Below are 22192 nucleotides of genomic sequence, written 5' to 3'. Positions count from 1 at the left end.
GCTCAGAATAACTGCCCATGAATTGAGGAAAATCAAGCGTGAAGCTGCCAAGATGCCATTTGACACCAGTTTTGCCATATTTCAGAGCTGCAATGTTACTGGAGTATCAAAAAGCACAAGGTGTGCCATACTCAGGGACATGGCCAAGGTAAGGAAGACTGGAAAACGACCACCTTTGAACAAGAAACATAACATAAAACGTCAAGCCTGGGCCAAGAAATATGTTAAGACAGAATTTTTAAGGTTTTTATGGACTGATGAAATGAGAGTGACTCTTGATGGGCCAGATGGATGGACCCGAGGCTGTATCAGTAAAGGCCAGAGAGCTCCATTCTGACTCAGACGCCAGCAAGGTGGAGGTGGGGTACTGGTATGGGCTGGTATCATCAAAGATGAACTTGTGGGACCTTTTTGGGTTGAGGATGGAGTGAAGCTCAACTCCCAGACCTACTGCCAGTTTCTGGAAGACACCTTCTTCAACCAGTGAAAAAGAAGAGAAATTCCAGCGCCAGAAATGAAAAATTAAAAATCCATTTTATTGTGCCAATGCATATTAAAATTCCAGCAGGTACAGCATACTAGTCGGATGACTGCAGAACAATGCGTTTCGACGCCTCAGGTCTTAATCATCAGAACATGATTAAGACCTGAGGCGTCAAAACGCGTTGTTCTGCAGTCATCCGACTAGTATGCTGTACCTGCTGGAATTTTAATATGCATTGGCACAATAAAATGGATTTTTAATTTTTCATTTCTGGCGCTGGAATGTCTCTTCTTTTTCACTGTGGATTGACTGTCTGGTCAAGTCCGTGCGGAAGGATTTGGATTCTGCCGGCAGGGCAGTACGGTGAGCTGGATTGTTTTTTCTTTTCTTTTTACCATTCTTCAACCAGTGGTACAGGAAGAAGTCGGTATCGTTCAAGAAAAACATGATTTTCATGCAGGCCAATGCTCCATCACATGCATCCAAATACTCCACAGGGTGGCTGCCCAGTAAAGGTCTAAAAGAAGGAAAAATAATGACATGGCCCCCTTGTTCACCTGATCTGAACCCCATAGAGAACCTGTGATCCCTCATAAATGTGAGATCTACATTGAGTCAAAACATTACACCTCTGGGGACAGTGTCAGGGAGGCTGTGGTGGCTGCTGCACGCAATGTTGGTCGTAAACAGATCAAGCAACTGACAGAATGTATGGATGGAAGGCTTTTGAGTGTCATCATAAAGAAAGGTGGCTCTGTTGGTCCCCTTTTTTTTTTCTTTGGTTTTGAATGTCAGAAACGTTTATTTCTACATTTTTTGTTGTTATATTGGTTTACCTGTTAAAAATAAACAAGTGATATGGGTATATACTTGGTTTTTATTAAGTTGCCTAATAATTCTGCCAAGTAATAGTTACCTGCACAAACAGATATCCTCCTAAGATAGCCAAATCTAAAAAAACAACACTCCAACTTCCAAAAATATTAAGCTTTGATATTTATGAGTCTTTTCAGTTGATTGAGAACATAGTTGTTGTTCAATAATAAAAAGAATCCTCTCAAATACAACTTGCCTAGTAATAATTATGCAAACAAGTATCAACCTATGGCCTTGTCAGATCACTCCCCTGTTATGGCGACATTTAATTGGGAAAATGGCGGAAGAGGAGAACGGGCACCATGGTCGTTTAACGCATTCTGGTTACCTATTATTCAAGCAGATGCTAGGATCCCTGACTTGCTAAAAGAATTTTTTTGCTATTAATGAGGGTACAGCCCCCAGGGAAAGAATATTGGATGCGTCTAAAGCTTATCTGAGAGGAATGTTGATCTCGGAAGTGAATTGCGTTAGAACTAAATCTAGAGAACATGAGGAACTTTTACAGAAGAAAGCTATCTCTGCACAATTGCAGTATTTGAAAACTCCATCGGATATACATTTTAACGTATTAAAAGATGCAGAAAAAAGATCAGCCCAACATAAGCTTTCAAAAGCTGCAGATAGATGATACTTCCGGCAGCAGGTCTATTTCGGGGAGGGGGAGGGAACTGGACATCTGCTAGCTACCCTGATCAAGACTCAGTCTGGCCCTGCAATGGTAGTGGAGATAAAAAACAAAAATGGGGAAATTGAAAGATCTTCTGGGGCAATTCTAGCAACTTTTAGTGAGTTTTTTGAGACATTATGTAATTCGCAGGGCGGGTTCTCTGACGAGTTACTCAGTAGCTTTTTGGGGACAGCTGGTCTGCCTACTCTGTCGGAATCGGAAGCTGTTGACCAATTAGTCTGGAGGAATTAGAGGAGGCTCTAGATTCTATGGCAGGGAATAAGACACCGGGGTCTAATGGGCTGCCTGTGGAGGTATATAAACAGTACTCAAATATATTGCTTCCACAGCTGTTGAAGGTGTTTGAGTTGGCTAGGGAAGATGGCCACTTGCCCCGGTCCTTGAATGAAGCAATCATAGTGGTGATCCCCAAGGCTGATAAGGATCCTTGTCTTCCAGAGTCATACAGGCCTATCTCCCTTTTCAACGTTGATGTCAAGATTTTTGCAAAGATTCTGGCGATGCGGCTGTCTAGAGTAATATCTAGTATTATTCATCCAGATCAAACTGGTTTTATGCCAGAGAAATCAACTGCAATTAATATCCGGCAGTTGTGTCTAAATTTACAGATCCCATCAAAGGGAAAGGAACCTAGGGCTATTGCATCTTTGGATGCTGCTAAAGCATTTGACAGCGTCGAATGGCCATATCGGTGGGCTATATTAGCCAAGATGGGTTCCCGTAAAAATTTTATTGCCTGGATACAGCTGCAGTATTCGAGAACAGAGGCCAAAAGTAGAATTAATGGGGAGATCTCAAATACAATTAACTTACACAGAGGAAGCAGACAGGGGTGCCCCCTGTCTCCCCTACTGTTTGCTCTGGCAATTGAGCCCTTGGCAGTAGTAATTTGAGCGATACCTGAAATTAAGGGGTTTGGGTATGAGTCTTTGCAAGAAAAATTAGCGTTGTATGCTGATGACATGCTCTTGTTTTTGGGAGAGTGGCCGTCTTCTCTGAGGGTGGCAATGGAAGTCTTTGGATCCTTCGCAGTGATCTATGGTTTATGTTTTAACTGGGAGAAATCTTCAATTATGCGGGTGGGAGATGCTCCCGAGAACTTCTTGGAATTGGCCGGACGATTAAATGTAGTCAAAGAGTTTAAATACTTGGTAATTCATATTGGGTATAATATACAAGATTTTGAGCGTTTAAATATTACCCGCTACTTGCTACATTTCATCCAAAAATAAAGGACTGGTGCAAGTTACCACTGAGTATGGTGGTAAGGGCAAATGTGGTAAAAATGGTTCTCATGCCACAAGCTTTGTATGCCCTCCACAATGCACCCATTTGGATTCCTGGTCCAATCTTTTATCAGATAAACAGAATATTTAGAGAGCTTATCTGGAAGAGTGTTCCTAGAATTCGGTTGGAGGTTTTGCGTACATCTAAAGAACTGGGGGGATTAGCGGTTCCTGACCCGTTTCTGTATTATCTTGCTGCGCAGTTGCAGCATTTCAGAGGATGGGGGGGAGGAGGATTCCTTCATGCGAAGATCCTCGGGATGTATGCTTACATGCGTAGTGGGAAAGGACTTACTGGTGCAGGCGCTAGACTCAGGGCGGTTCCGTCAGGGTCAAACTATCAATAGTCCGATAATGAAGTGCATGGATAAGGCATGGAACACGGCCAAAGAAATATTGGGTATACAGGGAGTCGCGATGCATTCCCTGATCTGGAGAAACTTGACATGTACTGAGCTAAATAAACTAGAGGGTTTTGAGCTATGGGAGAGGAGAGGGCTTAAACTAGAATCACAGCTTTATTCTGAAGGGGAGTTTCGATCTTTTGAGGATCTCAAACAGACATTTTCCATCCCTAATAAAAGATTTTTTCAATATCTCCAGCTGAGACATGCTTGTGAAGCACAACAGCGACTCGCTCTACTAGGTAATCCAGCTAAAACTCCGCTGTTGGATAGAGTAGTGATGGGAGGAGGATCAAGAGGTATTATATCCATGATATACAGTATGCAACCATGTTGGAAAAGAGAGTGGCAACTTTGGAGATGCTGAAGAATAAGTGGCCAGTTGATTAGGTGATTTAACAGAGGATGAATGGGAGGATGCATTGCAAGAAGTCACGAAAGTCTCGGTTAGCGAAGCGCAGAGAGTGTCGCATCTTTATTTGATTCATCGAGTTTATCAAACTCCTGTATGGCTGTTGAAAAAGGGCTATGCTAGAGAGGCAGATTGTTGGAAATGTGGAACGCTCAATGCGGATCTGATGCACATGACCTGGAACTGTCCTCGGTTACTTCGGTTTTGGGGAGGTGTGAATGATTTACTTAATACTGTCAAAGTCAAATGGTACTAGACCCCAAAATGGCTCTTTTGGGGCGGGTGGAGACTTTGCTGCTTTCCAAGGAGCACCAGCTGGCAGTCTCACGAATATTATATCAAGCTCGTAAAAGGGTGGCGGCTCACTGGAAGGGATCTTCTGTACCCACAATCACGTAAGTTACCGATGCAGTTAATAATAATATAAATATGGAAAAATATGTGTATCAAAACAGAAGAACAACTAAGAAATGGGAAGATATATGGGCACCTTGGTTGGACACACCTAGGTTGGCGCCTCCGAGATTAACATGGATGAGAGCGTTGAGGAGGATATAACCCAAAAATTGTAGCTGTGAGAGACCAAATGCATTGGGAGAGACGAGAGGTGTTTTTTCGGGTGAGGGTGGGGGGTGAGTTGGGAGGGATTTTTGTGGGGTTCTATTGTGTTTATGTAATACACTATTTGTGAAATATCCTGTATATGACTACCTGTTTTTTCAATTTTTGAAAATGTTTACTAAAAATTACCTGACATAAAAAAATTTAATATGCAAACAGTGTATAATGCTCCATTTATAATGGGCCACAGATGATGCTCCAGTGTATAATTGGCCTTATCTATGATGCTCAAGTGTATGATGGGCCTAATATATAATTCTCCAGTGTATAATGCTCCCCATATTGCTCCAAACATTAAAAAAAATCAAACACCTCTCCTCACTGGGCACTGCTCAACTCTAGACTCCTCAGTGTCGCCATATTACAGCTCTCTGCACTTGGACTGTTCAGGCAGATGGCGTACAGACGTGACGTCATCGCGCTCTCTGATCTGAATGTCACTGTCAGGAAACGCGGAAGAGGTCACAGCGATGGAGCAGGGAGAGGTAAGTATTGCAAGAGCTGGTGCCCTGAGCAAGCAGGGGTGGCCCACTCATGGGCGACGGCAGTGGCACAGGGCCCCTCATAGTACGACGGTGTATGTGACGGCGAGTGGGCCCCCCCACCGTCAGAGACTTTTGCGTACTGTGAGGGGCCCTGTGCCAGTGCCGTGGCCCACGAGTGGCCCTCCACCTGCTCAGGGCCCCGGCACTTGCCCGGGTCTGCCAGGTGCTGACGTCGGCCCTGGGGGGGTACAGGCCAGTTAGGGAGGTGGAAAAACTGGCATATGTTGAGGTGTAGGCTGGACGTTCAGCAGCTTCAAATGGAGGAATTGCAGAAGTCGGAGGAAGAGGAGGACAAAGCGAGCCATTTTGCTGTCAACCTATGTGTCATCAGGGGAAGGTGGTACAAAATCCTTTGAAACCCAGGCATGGTTCATTTTAATGAAGGTGAGATCACCAACATTTTGGGTCGACAGCAGGGTCCTTCTTTCTGTCAGGATTGATCCAGCAGCACTGAAGACTCTCTCTGATAGCACACTACCAGCAGGGCAAGCGAGCTCCTGTAAGGCATATTGTGCCAATTCAGGCCAGGTGTCCAGTTTAGAGACCCAGTAGTCAAAGGGGAATGAACTGTGGGGGAGAACATTGATAAGGGAGGAGAGGTAATTTTGAACCATAGTTGACAACTGCTGTCTCCTGTCTGTTGCAATCGATTCAGTATTAACAGTCGTGTGAGCAGTCATCGAGAAATCAGCCCACAACCTGGTCATGAAACCCCTGTCTGCAATGCCAGTTCGGCTGTGTGCACCACGAACACCTCTTTCATTTGGCCCAGTACGGCTCGTGGTAGAACCTGCCCCGCTGCTGTGTGCTGGGAATGCCTCTAACAAACTGTTTACCAGAGTTGCTTGTTTGTTCGCCAATATTAGCTCTAGGTTCTCCTGTGGGCATGATGTTCTGTAATTTGCCCTTATAGCGTGGATCGAGGATGCTGGCCAACCAGTAGTCGTCATCCTTCATAATTATGACAATGCGGGGTTCCCTTTTTAGGATCCGCAAGATATAATCACACATGTGGGCCAATGTTCCAGGTGTCAATGATGCACTGACAGTGGTGGGTGGAGGAGCACTTTCTGATAAATCCACATCCCTCCAGTCACGCACAAACCCTGTATCTGACCTTGGCAAGCCAACATTTTCTCTTGCCCCCCAAGAAGCATCCTCCTCCCCAAAATAATCATCCCCCTCCTCCTCTTCCTCTTCCTCTTCTTCCTCCACCTCGTCCAGGACAGTTCCCGGAGCAGACAATGGATGACTGTCAGCAAGGCTTCCCTCCTCCTCCTCTTCCTCCTCCGCTGCAGACACCTGATCCTTAATGTGCATCAAAGTTTGCATGAGCAGACGCATAAGTGGTATGGTCATGCTTATGATGACATTATCTGTGCTTACCAGCCGTGTGCATTCCTCAAAACACTGAAGGACTTTACAGAGGTCTTTCAGCTTTGACCACTGCACACCTGACAACTCCATGTCTGCCCTCAAACTGCCTGCCCGTGTATCCTCCCACAAATGCATTACAGCCTGCCTCTGTTCGCACAGCCTCTCAACCATGTGCATGGTGGTGTTCCACCTTGTTGCAATGTATATGATTAGGCGGTGCTTGGGGAGGTGGAGCGATCGCTGCAGCCTCTGCATACGACTGGAGTCTATGGGCGAGAACAGTCTTCACACCTTATGGAGCAGGCCTGTTAACTCTGGATAATTAATTAAGAAGCGCTGCACCACCAGGTTCAAGGTGTGAGCCAGGCAAGGTATGTGTCTGAGTTTTGCAAGGGCTATGGCCGCCACAAAATTACGGCCATTATCACTGACTACTTTGCCTGGCACAAGATCTAGACTGCCAGCCATGACTCAGTTTGTCGATGCAAGTAGTCGGCCAGTACTTCTGCGGTGTGTCTGTTGTCGCTCAAAGACATCATCTTTAAAATAGCCTGCTGACGCTTACCACTAGCTGTTCGATACTGGGACACCTCGTGTGCAACACTGGCAGCTGCGGATGGAGTGCTCGTGTGACTGCGCTCTGTCAACGAGCTTTTGCTTCTGGAGGAGGAGGAGGGTCGAACGCCTACAGCCAACTATTTCCTATACCGTGGGCTAGGCAGCACTGTCCCACCGTCGCTGTCCCCTGTGGACCCTGCATCCATCACATTAACCCAGTGTGCAGTGATGGACACGTAACGGCCCTGGCCATGCCTACTGGCCCATGCATCTGTTGTGAGGTGCACCTTTCCACTCACTGATTGTTTGAGTGCATGGACAATGTGGTCTTTCACATGCAGGTGGAGGGCAGGGATGGCTTTTCTAAAAAAGAAGTGCCGACTGGGTAGGTCATAGCATGGGACAGCGTAGGCCATGAGCTCTCGGAACGCTTTGCTTTCAACCAAACGGTAGGGCATCATCTCTAATGAGATCAGTTTGGCAATGTAGGCGTTCAAAGCCAGTGTACGTGGATGAGAGGATGAGTACTTTCTTGTCCTACTCAGATTGTCTGGTAGGGTGAGCTGGACTTGAGAGCTGCATATGAGGGAACTAGCGGTGGACCTGACGGACTGACAGGGGGTTGGTGATGGTGGTGGTGGTGATGGCCTAGATTCAGTCTTTCGTTGCAAAAACATTCTGCTTCCCTGACTGCTTTGGCCTTGCAACGACACCTCAACATTTCTTGCTGCTGGTGTGCTTACCAGTGGGCTTACAGTGGGGGAAGCGATGGAGCGTTGCTGGCTACCTTCAGTCAGAGCAGGTGCACATGTGCTACCTGAGGTTTTGTAGTCCATCCACGCTTGCAAGTGCATGGTGGTTAAATGTCTAAGCATGCAACTGGCATTCAAATTTCGGAGATTTTTCCCTCGGCTAAAGGTCCTTCCGCACTTCTTACAGATAACCTTTGCCTCATCAATAGGATTTTGGTAGAAAAAGTGCCACACTGCACTCTTCCTACTATGGTATAAATTTTCAGGGCTTGCACGCTGTGCTAATTTGACCATCTGGCCAAGCTGTCCTGCAACTCTTTTTGTTTTTTTTACCACGTTTTTGGACAGCTACGGGCCTGCCAGATAACCTCTGCTGCGATGTCGATGCCCGCTGCGGATCCTTCTCCTCTTCTGACCTATTGCCAGCAGCACCCTATTCCCCCAATGGATGCCAATCCGGGTCAACAACTGGGTCAACCATCACCTCCTCTTCAATTTCATCTGCACCTTCCTCTGTGTCACCGTGTAAGATGGTATAGTATGCGGGAAGGGGCACCTGAGTTTCATCAGGGTCAGATTCTGGCTCAGTAGACTGCGAGGGCAATTTAGTGCTCTGGGTCAATGTACAAGCAGAATCATCTAGCAGTGGCTGTGCATCAGTGCACTTCATGTCAGATTCATCTTGGACTGGGGAATTCAGGATTTGACTTGATAACCCAGTCATCGTATGTGAAAAGAGCTCCATGGAGTAATCTGAAGTGTGGCCTGCTGCATCCTTCACTTTTGGTGGGGGTGAAGGACACAAGGAAAGGTGTTGTTCATGACCATAAGCCTGCACTGACGACTCAGTGCTTGCAGTTTTTAAAACTTCAGAAGTGGAAGAGATAGAGCTGGAGGCTGTTTCGGCAATATAAGCCAAAACCTGTTCCTGATGCACTGGCTTTAAAAGCGGTTTACCTACTCCCAGAAAAGGGAACCTTACAGGCCTTCTTGGGCCAGACGATGATGCTGGGTCAACATCTCCTTCCTTAGCTGGTATTGTGCTTTTGGCATAACCAGCAGATGTACCACCACCACCATCAGTACCAGCTGCCCGCCCACGTCTGCGGCCTCTTGCACCATACTTCCTCATGTTTGGGAAAATGTACCAAAAATACCAGCAGATATATGGTACTATATGAGGTGCGTACAGCTGTATAAGGTGTAGTGAAAATGTTAAATCTCCGCTTATATTTCCTTATTCACAGACGCTCTCCCAGTATGTACTTGACTGTAATCCAACCAGCCGATATACGGTACTGTATCAGAAGTGGACAGCTGTATAAAGTGTAGGGGAAATTTAAAATCTCCTTTTATATATTCCCTTACTCACACGCCCTCCCAGTATGTATTTGACCGTAATCCAACCAGCAGATATACGATACTGTATCAGAAGTGGACAGCTGTATAATGCGTAGGGGAAATTTTAAATCTCCTTTTATATATTCCCTTACTCACACCCAGACACTCTCCCAGTATGTATTTGACCGTAATCCAACCAGCAGTTATACGGTACTATATGAGGAGCGTACAGCTGTATAATGTAAAAAAAATGCAAAAAATAATGTAGCTGCCAAACGATCTCTAGTGAACACAAGTATATTGCAACATGCCCGAGCTAAATCAATGAAGACTACACCAGGGTGCTAAATGAAAGAATCACAGTATAGTACTTGCAGTTGCATCGTGCCCACAAATCAACACTAATCACAGAGGGATAATACTCATAATATCCGGGTTGCTATTGCCACTTACCCATGCTGACAGTATAGGGAGGGGGGGGCGCCTCGCTTTACCCCGATGCGCGTTTCGCCATGGCTTTATCAAGGTGAAGTCAGCTGTATAAGGTGTAGTGAAAAATTTAAATCTAAGTAGATATTTCCTTAGTCACAGACGCTCTCCCAGTATGTTTTTAACCGTAATTCAACCAGCAGATATATGGTTCTATATGAGGAGCATACAGCTGTATAAGGTGTAGTGAAAAATTTAAATCTACGTAGATATTTCCTTAGTCATAGACGCTGTCCCAGTATGTATTAGACAGTAATCCAAACAGCAGATATACGGTACTGTATCAGAAGCGGACAGCTCTATACGGTGTGTGGAAAAATGTAAATCTATGTATATTTATTTCCGGAGTCACACACAGACGCTGTGTCAGTATGGATTTGACCGTAATCCATGCAGCAAATATACGGTACTGTATCAGAAGCGGACAGCTCTATATGGTGTATGTATGGAAAAATGTAACTGTCCGTCTTTTTTTTTGCGGAGTCACACACAGACGCTGTCTCAGTATGTAACATAGTAACATAGTAACAGTTTTGAAGGCTGAAGGAAGACCTTATGTCCATCTAGTTCAGCGTATTTTTAGTGCAGCTGTTCTGCATTGTTGATCCTGGGGAAGGCAAAAAACCCACAGAGTAGAAGCCAATTTTCTCCATAGGGAAAAAAATTCCTTCCCCTAAGCTGGGTCAACCATCTACCTATAATATTATGTTATTCGTAACCTTCTATACTGTTACTCACAAGATTAGCATCTATTCCTTTCTTAAATTCATTCAGTAAGTTGGCCATCACCACTTCCTCAGGAAGAGAATTCCAGAGCCTCACTGTTCTTACCGTGAAGAACCCTCTTCTATGCTGGTGCAGAAATTGTCTTTCCTCCAACCGAAGAGAATGCCCCCTTGTTCTTGTCACAGTCCTTGGTACAAACAGTTCATTGGAGAGATCTCTGTATTGCCCTCTGATATACTTGTACATATATATTAGGTCTCCCCTAAGTCTTCTCTTTTCTAGAGTAAATAGACCTAATTTTGATAACCTTTCTGGGTATTGTAGTGAACCAACTCCATTTATCATTTTAGTAGCCCGCCTTTGAACCCTTTCAAGTTCAGTAATGTCTTTCTTGAGCACCGGCGTCCAAAATTGCTCACAATACTCCAAGTGTGGTCTGACGAGTGATTTGTACAGAGGGAGAATTATGTTTTCATCTCGTGTCCCCAGACCTCTTCTAATGCATCCTATGACCCTATTTGCTTTGGTGGCAGCTGCCTGACACTGGGCACTCCAATTTAGCTTCTTATTGACTAAGATGCCTAAGTCTTTTTCCATGTCTGATTTCCCCAGCAGTTTCCCATTTAGTAAGTAATTGTAGCATCTGTTTCTCCTTCCCATGTGCATAATCTTACACTTATCTGTGCTAAACCTCATTTGCCATTTTTCAGCCCAATTCTCCAATTTACTCAAATCTGTCTGTAGTTGCAAACTGTCCTCCTTTGTGTTAACTACCTTACATAGTTTTGTATCATCTGCAAATACTGATATTTTACTGTGTAAGCCATCCACTAGATCATTAATAAATATATTAAATAGTAGAGGGCCCAATACAGAACCCTATGATACCCCACTAGTAACTGTCATGATCCAGAACGGGGTTTCGCTTTGGCCCATCGGGATCAGACTGGGGGTTAATTGTTCCGCCTCTCTCTGGCAGAGGGCGGCTATTTAATGCTCACTGGACCTAGGTCCGGTGTCAGTTATACTCCTGCCCTCGGCTGAGTTAGTTGACCTTGTGCGTACGTGTGCCTTGCGCCTGATATCTTGCTTGCTTGTTTGGTTTTGATCCGGTTCTGTCCCTGTTACGAGTTCTGCCTGCCCCTCTTGTACTGCGCTACCTTTCGTGTATGAATCTCTGCTTGTGACCCGACTTCTCTCTGCTCGTCCCCTTGGTACCACGTCACCCTCTTGTGTATGACCTTTGGCTTTGTCTGACTACCTGTCTGTTTGTCCCTCCTGTGCCTCGTTTGCTTGTACTGTTGTGACCTCCATTTTGCCTGACTCCGAGTTGTTGTATGGTGTCCTGTCATATCTGTAAGCAGGACGCTAAGCCCCGCCCCCTTGCAGTCACCTGACCATAGGTCCTGTGCCAGCTTGCTAACTTCAGTGTCCGCAGGTCCTGTGCCTCTTCACTTTCTGGCGCTGACTGGACCCTGACACTAATAGTTTGAAGCACGCATTGTCACCTCTGCTGCCCTGCTCCACAGGTATCTTTTAGCACTGTTTCTGTACTCAGGACATGCGCACTGGCTCGGTGAGCGAATGTAGTGCGGTGTCTCTGACAGTAACCCTGGCCCAATCTGAGTATGCCCCATTAATAACCACTCTTTGTTTTCTATCACTAAGCCAGCTACCTACCCATCTACACACATTTTCCCCTAGCCCAAGCTTTCTCATCTTACTTACCAATCTTTTATGTGGGACAGTGTCAAATGCTTTAGAGAAGTCGAGATAAATGACATCCAATGATTCTCCTTGGTCCATTTGAGAGCTTACATCCTCATAGAAGCTGATCAGGTTAGTTTGACAGGAGCGATCCTTCATAAATCCATGTTGATATGGAGTTAAACATTTATTAACATTGAGATATTCCATAATGGTATCCCTTAGAAACCCTTCAAAAATTTTACCCACAACAGATGTTAAGCTTACCGGCCTATAGTTTCCAGGTTTCCTTTTACACCCCTTTTTGAATATTGGTACCACATTTGCTTGCCGCCAATCAAAAGGAACAGACCCTGTTTCTATAGAGTCTTTAAATATAAGGAATAGAGGCCTGTCTATCACATTACTTAACTCCCTTAATACCCGAGGGTGAATGCCATCAGGGCCTGGTGATTTGTCAATTTTAATCTTACTAAGGCAGTTCTGCACTTCTTCCTTGGTTAGGCAGGTAATACTTAATGGGGAGTTTACATTATCACTCTGCATTTCCCCTGGCAAATCCTTTTCCTGTGTGAAAAAAAGTATTTAAAACATTTGCTTTTCCCACATCGCTCTCTATGATTTCATCCTCATTGTTCTTTAAAGGGCCGACACCATCAATTTTAATCATTTTACTGTTTATATAATTAAAGAATAGTTTGGGGTTTATTTTACTTTCCTTAGCAATGAGTCTCTCAGTTTCCACTTTTGCTAAATGTATTTGTTTTTTACACATTTTATTTTTTTCTCTATAACTTTTTAATGCTTCTTCATTGCCTTCTTGTTTTAGCTTCTTAAATGCCTTGTTCTTGTTATTTATTGCCCTTTTACATCTTTATTTAGCTACATTGGTGTTCTCCTGTTCCTAGCCCTTTTATTTCTGTACGGTATGGCTAGCTCGCAGTAGGTGTGTAAAACTGATTTAAATATTTCCCATTTATTTTCTGTGCTCCTATTTTTGAGGAAATTGTCCCAATCAATTCGGCGAAGGTCCTCTCTAAGCTGATCAAACTTTGCTTTCCTGAAATTCAGCGTGTTTGTAACCCCCCTTCCAAGGCACCTTACTGAAGAACAAGTGGAATTGTATTATATTGTGGTCACTGTTCCCTAGGTGCCAATCGACTCGTACTTCTGTTATTCTATCTGGCCTGTTGCTTCAAATTAAGTCCAGAAGGGCTGTCCCTCTAGTTGGGCCCTGCACAAGTTGTGAAAGATAATTATCCTTGGTCACTGACAGAAATTGGTTTCCTTTCTGAGATACGCAGGTTTCAGTTTCCCAGTCTATGTCGGGGTAGTTGAAGTCCCCCATAATAATCACGTCATTGTGATTTGCTGCTTTGTCTATTTGTTTCAATAATACATTTTCAGTGGTTTCTGTTATATTTGGTGGCTTATAACAAACCCCTATGAGGATTTTATTACTTTTCCCTCCTTGTATCTCCACCCATAGAGACTCCACCTCTTCATTTCCCTCTTGTATATTTTCTCTTAGTGTGGGCTTTAAAGTGGACTTTATATATAAACACAAACAAGAAAAATTATAGCCAGCTCACCCAGTTAGACATCCTTAGTGGTTCTGCTCTCTGCCAGGAAGCCGCACGGAGTTGTAATGGGAGTGGCACACCCATGTTGCAATAGAAACAAAAACCAGCAAATAATTCCAGCGGATGCTTCCTACTTGGCCGTAAAATCCATTTTATTTTTATCTTTTAAAATAGTTCCATGTGGCAGAAACCCAAATATATACAAGGGGTCAGAAAAAAAAAAGGGCACACTGCTGCTTTATGCGTGCAGACTACGCGTTTCGACCTTACTAGGTCTTCTTCTAGGTCTTAAGTGTGAGCAGTGTTCAAGATAGTAATATACCCTGCTTCCAGGAACTTGATCCAATTACAAAATTTGACTTAATTAAAATAGGGTGTATACCCTTACACAGGGATAAAACTTTGTTAAATACAAAATGTACTACATATTTAAAGCATATCGCTGCAAAGTGCCCTTATTTTTATCTAATACATTATTATTCACATCTTATATTCGTTCTTAGATATCACTAAATTTACCATATGAACAAAAAACAAAACAAAATAAAAAAAATTAAAAAAGAAAAAAATTAAAAAAAAAATTAAAAAAAAACACAAAAAAAACAAAAAAAAAGGAGGAAAAAGGAAGGAAAATTCAAGTGTTTTTATATATATATATATGCATATTTTACCACTGGAAAACCTGCCATTTAGAATTTACTGATTAAATCTAACCTATTATTCAGTCCATTAGGTATACGGCTTTCCAGTATAAAAATCCAATAACTTTCACGATTTAATAAAGTCCTTCTATTATTACCTTTTTTAATTTTTTTAATTTTTTTTTTTTTTTTTTAATTTTTTTTGTTTGTTTGTTTTTTTTTGTTCATATGGTAAATTTTGTGATATCTAAGAACAAATATAATATGTGAATAATAATGTATTAGATAAAAATAAGGGCCCTTTGCAGCAATATGCTTTAAATATGTAGTACATTTTGTATTTAACAAAGTTTTATCCCTGTGTAAGGGTATACACTCTATTTTAATTAAGTCAAATTTTGTAATTGGATCAAGTTCCTGGAAGCAGAGCAGGGTATATTACTATCTTGAACACTGCTCACACTTAAGACCTAGACGAAGACCTAGTAAGGTCGAAACGCGTAGTCTGCACGCATAAAGCAGCAGTGTGCCCTTTTTTTTTTTCTTCTGACCCCCTGTATATATTTGGGTTTCTGCCACATGGAACTATTTTAAAAGATAAAAATAAAATGGATTTTATGGCCAAGTAGGAAGCATCCGCTGGAATTATTTGCTGGTTTTTGTTTCTATTGCAACATGGGTGTGCCTCTCCCATTACAACTCCGTGCGGCTTCCTGGCAGTGAGCAGAACCACTAAGGACGTCTAACTGGGTGAGCTGGCTATAATTTTTCTTGTTTGAATTTGTATTTTGAGGCATTTAGCCATGCACATAAATCCCAGCTTTTATACAGGGGGTAAAGTTTTTTGGACTCATATCTTATTAAACCAAAATGACTGAAAATACAGGTCAAAGTTTTGAAGACATTGAAGATTACAAGGCAAGGTTGAATAAATCTGCCTCTATATTCCAGGGGTCTAAATCGAACCCAGGACATCTAATGAGTACATCAGTGGAATTGACCACTTTAATGAAAGATTTGGAATTGAAAATGTGTAAGGAATTAAAGATTTGGTGGGATCAAAATACCATACAAACCTATTATGATAAAAATATGGTCCCCAGAGGTCTCCTTATAAAAAAAAGAGTTACACAGCAATATGATGAAAACTTTCACAAAGACTGGGATGGAATACTCAGTGACTGTTCCTTAAAGTTGATACAACTAATAATTAAGGAAGAAAATAAACAGTTGGAAATAGTAAAAAAAGAGATTAAAACTTTATAGAACAGCATGCAAAGATTTACAGCTACTGAGGAATTTAAATTATGAAATAATAAACTTAAAAACAATCTGATGAAATTGGAAACCAAAATTACGGATTTGAAAAAGAAAAAATATGAAAGAGATTTAGAGGATTATAAAAATAATAAGGTTTACACATGGGTTAAACCAATACGATCATCATATGGTAGTTGTAAAAATTTAAAAGGAAAGAAAAAAAACATATTGAAGGAACCAAGAGTTACCTTTCGAGAGTTAAATACCACATTGGAAACCACTGTGTACTCCTCAGAGGAAAACATGGAATCCTCTGATGAATCCGTAGAAGAAAGAAGGAATATGCTGGAAAATTCTTCTAAGGCGGCATTTCCAAAAAACGAAGGAAGCGGGGAGGGAGGAAGCACTGCAAGAAAGGGCTACAATACACGGAAGAAAAATCGTATGAAACAATGAAACCAATCTGGAATTTATCCAGTTATTTGCTAACAGAGGCCCAAATCTCAGTGCTTTCCAAAGGTCTCAGTTTTGCTCCCACTAATCAGTTTAATGTCTTCAGAACAATGCTGGATGTTAATCGTTTGGCAAGATCCCTTACCTTGAAATGCCATTTCAAAGAACAGGAGATGGTAGAACAGAATATCTCCATTGAAGAGGATATAGAAGCAGATAATTTGTTTCTATTTGATGAACAGATCGCCTTAATGAATATGAATGTGATGAAAAAAAGTGGGAATTTAGAAGAAATCACACTTAATCAGGACTTTCCTATATTGAATCCCTCCTTTTACCCTTTGAAATCCCGGCCGCCTATTTTGGATATTTTTCAAGAACTGATAGAGAAAGAGTTGATCAATTTAAATAATGGTATTGGAAAAATCAAGAAAAGAGATAATTTGACTTATAAAGAAAGGATAGGTTTGGAGGAGTTAGAAAAAAAATCAAGATTTATTAATAAGAAAAGCAGACAAGGGAGGAGGGATAGTCCTGATTAATGCAGGTTTATATGAAAAACTGAATTTAATGGTATTACAGAATGAGGATTCCTTTATTGAATTAAAACAAGATCCAACGAATAAATTTAATTTGTTAATAAAAAAATTACTAGACGAAGGGGTATATACTGGTGCCATTAGTAATAAATTAAAAGAATATATGTATATTGAGTTTCCTATAACACCTATATACCATTCACTCCCGAAAGTTCATAAAAACATTTTTCCCCCACCACTAAGGCCCATAGTGGCAGGTATAGGGAGTTTAGGGGAAAGATTAGGAGAGTGGGTGGATTTTTATTTGCAACCTTTGGTAAAAAATATTCCCAGCTTTATGCGGGATACTTAAGCAGTTGTAGGTATGATGGAATCATTTGAATGGCAACCTACTTATTCTTGGGTCACCTGTGATGTCATCGGTTTATACCCTTCGATACCATTTAATGTAGCAATGGCAAGTTTACATTATTATTTGGAAACCTATAGTAATTATAGAAAAGAGATAAAAGATTTTTTGTTGGATGCAGTTAAATTTTTATTGGAACATAATTATTTCAGATTTTGTGACAGATATTTTCTCCAAACAAAAGGAGTTAGTATGGGTGCGAAGTTCTCACCATCCCTGGCTAATTTAGTCATGGGAAGATGGGAAGAAACACACCTATATAATGAACAAAATCCTTTTAAAAATCGCATCATTTGGATGGGGCGTTATATAGATGACCTGTTATTTGTATGGAATGGGGATAAAAAATCATTAGATGATTTCAACGAATATATTAACTGTAATGAATTTAATCTAAAATTTACTTGTATTTATGATAGTCATAAAATAGATTTTTTGGATATCACTCTTTCAGGAAATGCAGAAACTAAGAAAGTAGATATTGCTCCATTTAGAAAACAGACTGCATCAAATACAATTTTACATGCTGATTCATGACATCCAGCACACACTATCAAAAATATACCAGTGGGAGAACTAATTAGAATACATAGAAATAGCTGAAATAAGCAGATTTATGAAAGTGAAAAAGTTAGAACATGTCAGAGATTACATGATAGTCATTATCCATATTGTAGTTTAACAAGAGCAATATCAATATTGGATAATGTGGATAGGAAAAAATTATTGCAAAATAAAAGTAAAAATAAGAAAAAAACATTTTCTAATAGAAATAGTGAACAAAATATTACTTTTAGTACTGAATATATACCACATATACAGATATAATTAAAATAATAAAGAAATATCTACCTATCCTAAAACAAGACAAAGATTTGGATAAAATTTTAGAAAGAAATAAAATCAGATTTATCGCTAAAAAAGCGCGTTCGATTCAGTCTATTTTGTCACCTAGTGAATATAACATTGTTGACCAACAAAAATCTCATACTTGGCTTGATTTAAAGGGCTTTTATAAATGTGCAGCTAAAAAATGTAAATGTTGCAGATTTGTAAATAAAACAGAAAAAATAGTTTCAGTAAAAAATGGTAAAGAATATAATATTAACAGTTTTATCAATTGCAATACTACTAATGTAGTTTATTCTGTTGTATGTAATAGTTGTAAATTACAATATATTGGATGTACTACGGGCTCTTTGAAAAAAAGAATCCGTAGACATTTATCTGATGCAGTAAAAGAGAATATGATAGGAGGCTCTGCAGTTTCAAGACATTTCTGGTATGAACATAAAGGAAATTTGAATGATTTGTCCTTTTATGGTTTAGAGAAAGTAAAGAAATCCTTACGGGGAGGTAATAATAGAAGGACTTTATTCAATCGTGAAAGTTATTGGATTTTTACACTGGAAAGCCGTATACCTAATGGACTGAATAATAGGTTAGATTTAATCAGTAAATTCTAAATGGCAGGTTTTCCAGTGGTAAAATATACATATATATATATATATATATATCTATAAAAACACTTGAATTTTCCTTCCTTTTTCCTCCTTTTTTTTTTTTTAATTTTTTTTTTTAATTTTTTTTTTTTTTTACATTTTTTTTGTTTTGTTTTGTTTTTTGTTCATATGGTAAATTTTGTGATATCTAAGAACAAATATAAGATGTGAATAATAATGTAATAGATAAAAATAAGGGCACTTTGCAGCGATATGCTTTTAATATGTTGTACATTTTGTATTTAACAAAGTTTTATCCCTGTGTAAGGGTATACACCCTATTTTAATTAAGTCAAATTTTGTAATTGGATCAAGTTCCTGGAAGCAGGGTATATTACTATCTTGAACACTGCTCACACTTAAGACCTAGAAGAAGACCTAGTAAGGTCGAAACGCGTAGTCTGCACGCATAAAGCAGCAGTGTGCCCTTTTTTTTTCTTCTGACCCCCTGTATATATTTGGGATTCTGCCACATGGAACTATTTTAAAAGATAAAAATAAAATGGATTTTATGGCCAAGTAGGAAGCATCCGCTGGAATTATTTGCTAGTTTTTGTTTTTATATATAAACAGACTCCACCCCCTTTCCTTTTTTTTACGATCCCTCCTAAACAAATCATATCCTTGCATGTCAGCCGCCCAGTCATAGCTGTCATCTAACCATGTCTCAGTTATTCCTACTATGTCGTATTTTTCCTCATACATTACCAACTCCAGATCTTCAATCTTATTGGTCAGGCTTCTTGCGTTGGTCAGCATGCAGGAAAGAAGTTTTGCTTCCTTTTTCTTAGCTTCCTTCTGAGTACCCTGTCTTCCTGTTCAGTTTGTCAGAATGCAGAGATAGTGACTCCTGTGCTGATTGGTCTCCAGGCATCACGTGTCATTCCACCACATGACAGGCCCGAAACCACGAGTGCCGACACCGCGAGAACGGTGCCTTCACGGGAGGTGAGCATAGGCTTTATTATTTTATTGGGGCTGAATATTTATTTTAAGAAGGGGTTGTCCTAGCAGTGGACAACGCCTTTATCTGTGAAATTGCAACCCCAAGAAGGAAAAGTTTTGTAAATTTGTAAATGAAAATCATAAGATTGATAGACATGCTAATAATATGCAAATAATGAAAAATTGGAAACAAAATTTTCACATCTCAATTCAGTATTGAGTGTGAGCACCATGCACAGAAATACACATAATTACATGTCTTGGCAAGTTATCAGTGTGGCTATTAATAATTGACTGAGGAATATTCTTCTATGCTGATTGCACATGGGCATGAAAATCAGCAAGATCCACTGCTGGCACCTCCCTCTGCAATACTTAAACAATAATGTCCCAGATGTGCTCGGGTCCGAATTTGCTGTAGTCCATGGTACATTGCTTAGGCCACTCAGGGCGCTTGCAGTAGCATAAACAACATGAGGGCCTGGCATTATTGTGTTGAAAAATGAAACCTCAGCTGTTAGTGTACCGGGAATAAAGACTTGAGGGGTCTGGCTGCCATCCATTATGCCACCCTACACCATAATCCTGGGACTGAGACCTGTGTGTCATAAAGGCCTCTTCATGACCCTATGCCACCACTCTCAAAGACTATCATGGTGCAGAGAAAGATGGTAATTGGGGTCTATCCATCTATCCTACTCAGCAATGTGTCCTGCTTTTCTTTTGGATACAATAATAGCTGTAAATTCGTTTGAAGACCATGTGGGTAATGAGATTAAAAGACCTTTACAAAGCAGCATCACATACTGTAGGTATGGTATATAACTGTCCAAGAAGAAAGGAGAAAATTTGGCACCACTGCCGCCACCTTGATGTGCACTATAGTGCAGTACAAACTCATACACCTGGGCTGCATGCCAGCTAGCCACAGAACGGGTGCTCAATCCAAAGAAAAACATGCATAGCTGCGTTGTATGAAAAAGAACAAAAGGGATGGCACTCACCGTTCTGAAGAAGTGAATTTTTTTCAGATAAAAAGCATAGGCTCTGGAGAGATGTGTGAACTGTGGACAACGGCCGTTTCACGCCAACTGCGCTTCAACGGGTCCTGGAATCAGGTAACAGAGACCGCAGCAAGGAGGGAATCATCGCAGACTTCTCTTACAGAGAGAAGCCAGATGGATTTGCGGTCTAATGCCACGGAACCACTAGGACTAAATGAAAAAATTGATATGTCTGTTTTCTTGTAAAAATTATAATGATATCAACAGTGATTAGGTGTTTTTTTTGTATTTAGTTATTGTGTTTTAATTGTATTATGTGTATGTTCACATTTTTGATCACTCTATTAAGTGGGAGGAGGTGTCAGTAACTAGGAGGTGTGTTCACACCTGTGAGTGTATTTAGTTCGACCTTCCTGTTACCTGACTCCAGGACCCGTTGAAGCGCAATTAGCGTGAAACGGCCGTTGTCCACAGTTCACACATCTCTCATGAGCCTATGCTTTTTATCTGAAAATAAATTCACTTCTTCAGATTGGTGAGTGCCATCCCTTTTGTTCTTTTTCATACATGGTATATAACTGTCATATGTACCACAAAGAGGTATCAATAAAAAACATCAGTTTGTTTTGCAAAAAACAAGCCCACACAAAGCTCCATCATATAAAAATAAAAAATTACAGGTCTTTGACAGTGTCGACACAAGCAAATAAATGTACAACTTTTCTAAAAAAATTTTCACCACTAAAATAATAATAAAGCGGACAAGTTTGACATCATCATAAACATATTGACGTGGGGAATCTTTTTGCCTGGTAATTTTTACCACTCACGGAATGCTGTAAAAAAATAAAGCCCAAAAACCAATGTCGGAATTCTGTTTTTGTTTCCAGTACATTGTATAGTAAAATAAATAGTGCCTTTCAAAAGTCCAACTAGTCCTGTAAAAAAAAGCCTATGTAGATGTAAAAAAAAATATTCCTTGAAAAAAGGGGAGGAGAAAATTAAACCCTAAAAATGTTGGAAAGGGGATAAATAATATAAAATGTCACACTATGTAACAGAAAATATCAAGTAAAATGCTTGAAAATATTTTCTTTTGCTCTTGCAGCAGTAATTTTTAAATGTAGACATCTACTGACATCTCCACTCTGAGGTTTATACTCAGAAGCTTATTACTTACCATCTCAGCCATAATGGTGCAGAGTTAATCAGGTTGGGGATATCCTTGCTCTTTCCAGTGTATTAGTCCATTTGTTATGCTTGAGGTGAAGCTTTGTAAATGAGAAAGGATGTTACAGAAATCTATGTACCATTGCAGTCAAGTTTCCTGCTGACACAACACTTTTGTGCAAAAGATGATTGCAAAATGATTTGCTGGTATATTATGCAATGTGGCTAGGAAGTGTTTACCCATCTCTGACACTTTAAAATCATCTGTAATACCTTTTTACTAAACAATGGCTAAATCTGACCCCTTTTTATCTATTCATTGAAATTTACTACTGGTATTGAGATAGTAGTAATCTCACATTTTATTTTGCTAAACATAGCAAGACATTTCATAATGTTCAGTAGTTTATAGTAAAA

General features: G+C 40.6%; 1 protein-coding gene across 1 annotated transcript in view; it reads right to left on the bottom strand.

Moving 5' to 3' along the window:
- Positions 1-21876, bottom strand: part of LOC141089175 (leukotriene B4 receptor 1-like) — a 28184-nt gene extending 6308 nt beyond the window's left edge. Inside the window, exon 1 of the mRNA XM_073575502.1 lies at positions 21786-21876. Coding sequence (XP_073431603.1) covers positions 21786-21797 — 12 coding nt within the window. The 5' untranslated portion in view covers positions 21798-21876. The remainder of the gene's footprint in view (positions 1-21785) is intronic.
- Between the last annotated feature and the right edge of the window lie 316 nt (positions 21877-22192).

This window comes from Dendrobates tinctorius, unplaced genomic scaffold (assembly GCF_039654945.1).
Source record: "Dendrobates tinctorius isolate UK_male_01 unplaced genomic scaffold, ASM3965494v1 ptg000044l, whole genome shotgun sequence".
Lineage (NCBI taxonomy): Eukaryota > Metazoa > Chordata > Amphibia > Anura > Dendrobatidae > Dendrobates > Dendrobates tinctorius.
This window is presented reverse-complemented; position numbering and strand designations above follow the sequence as displayed.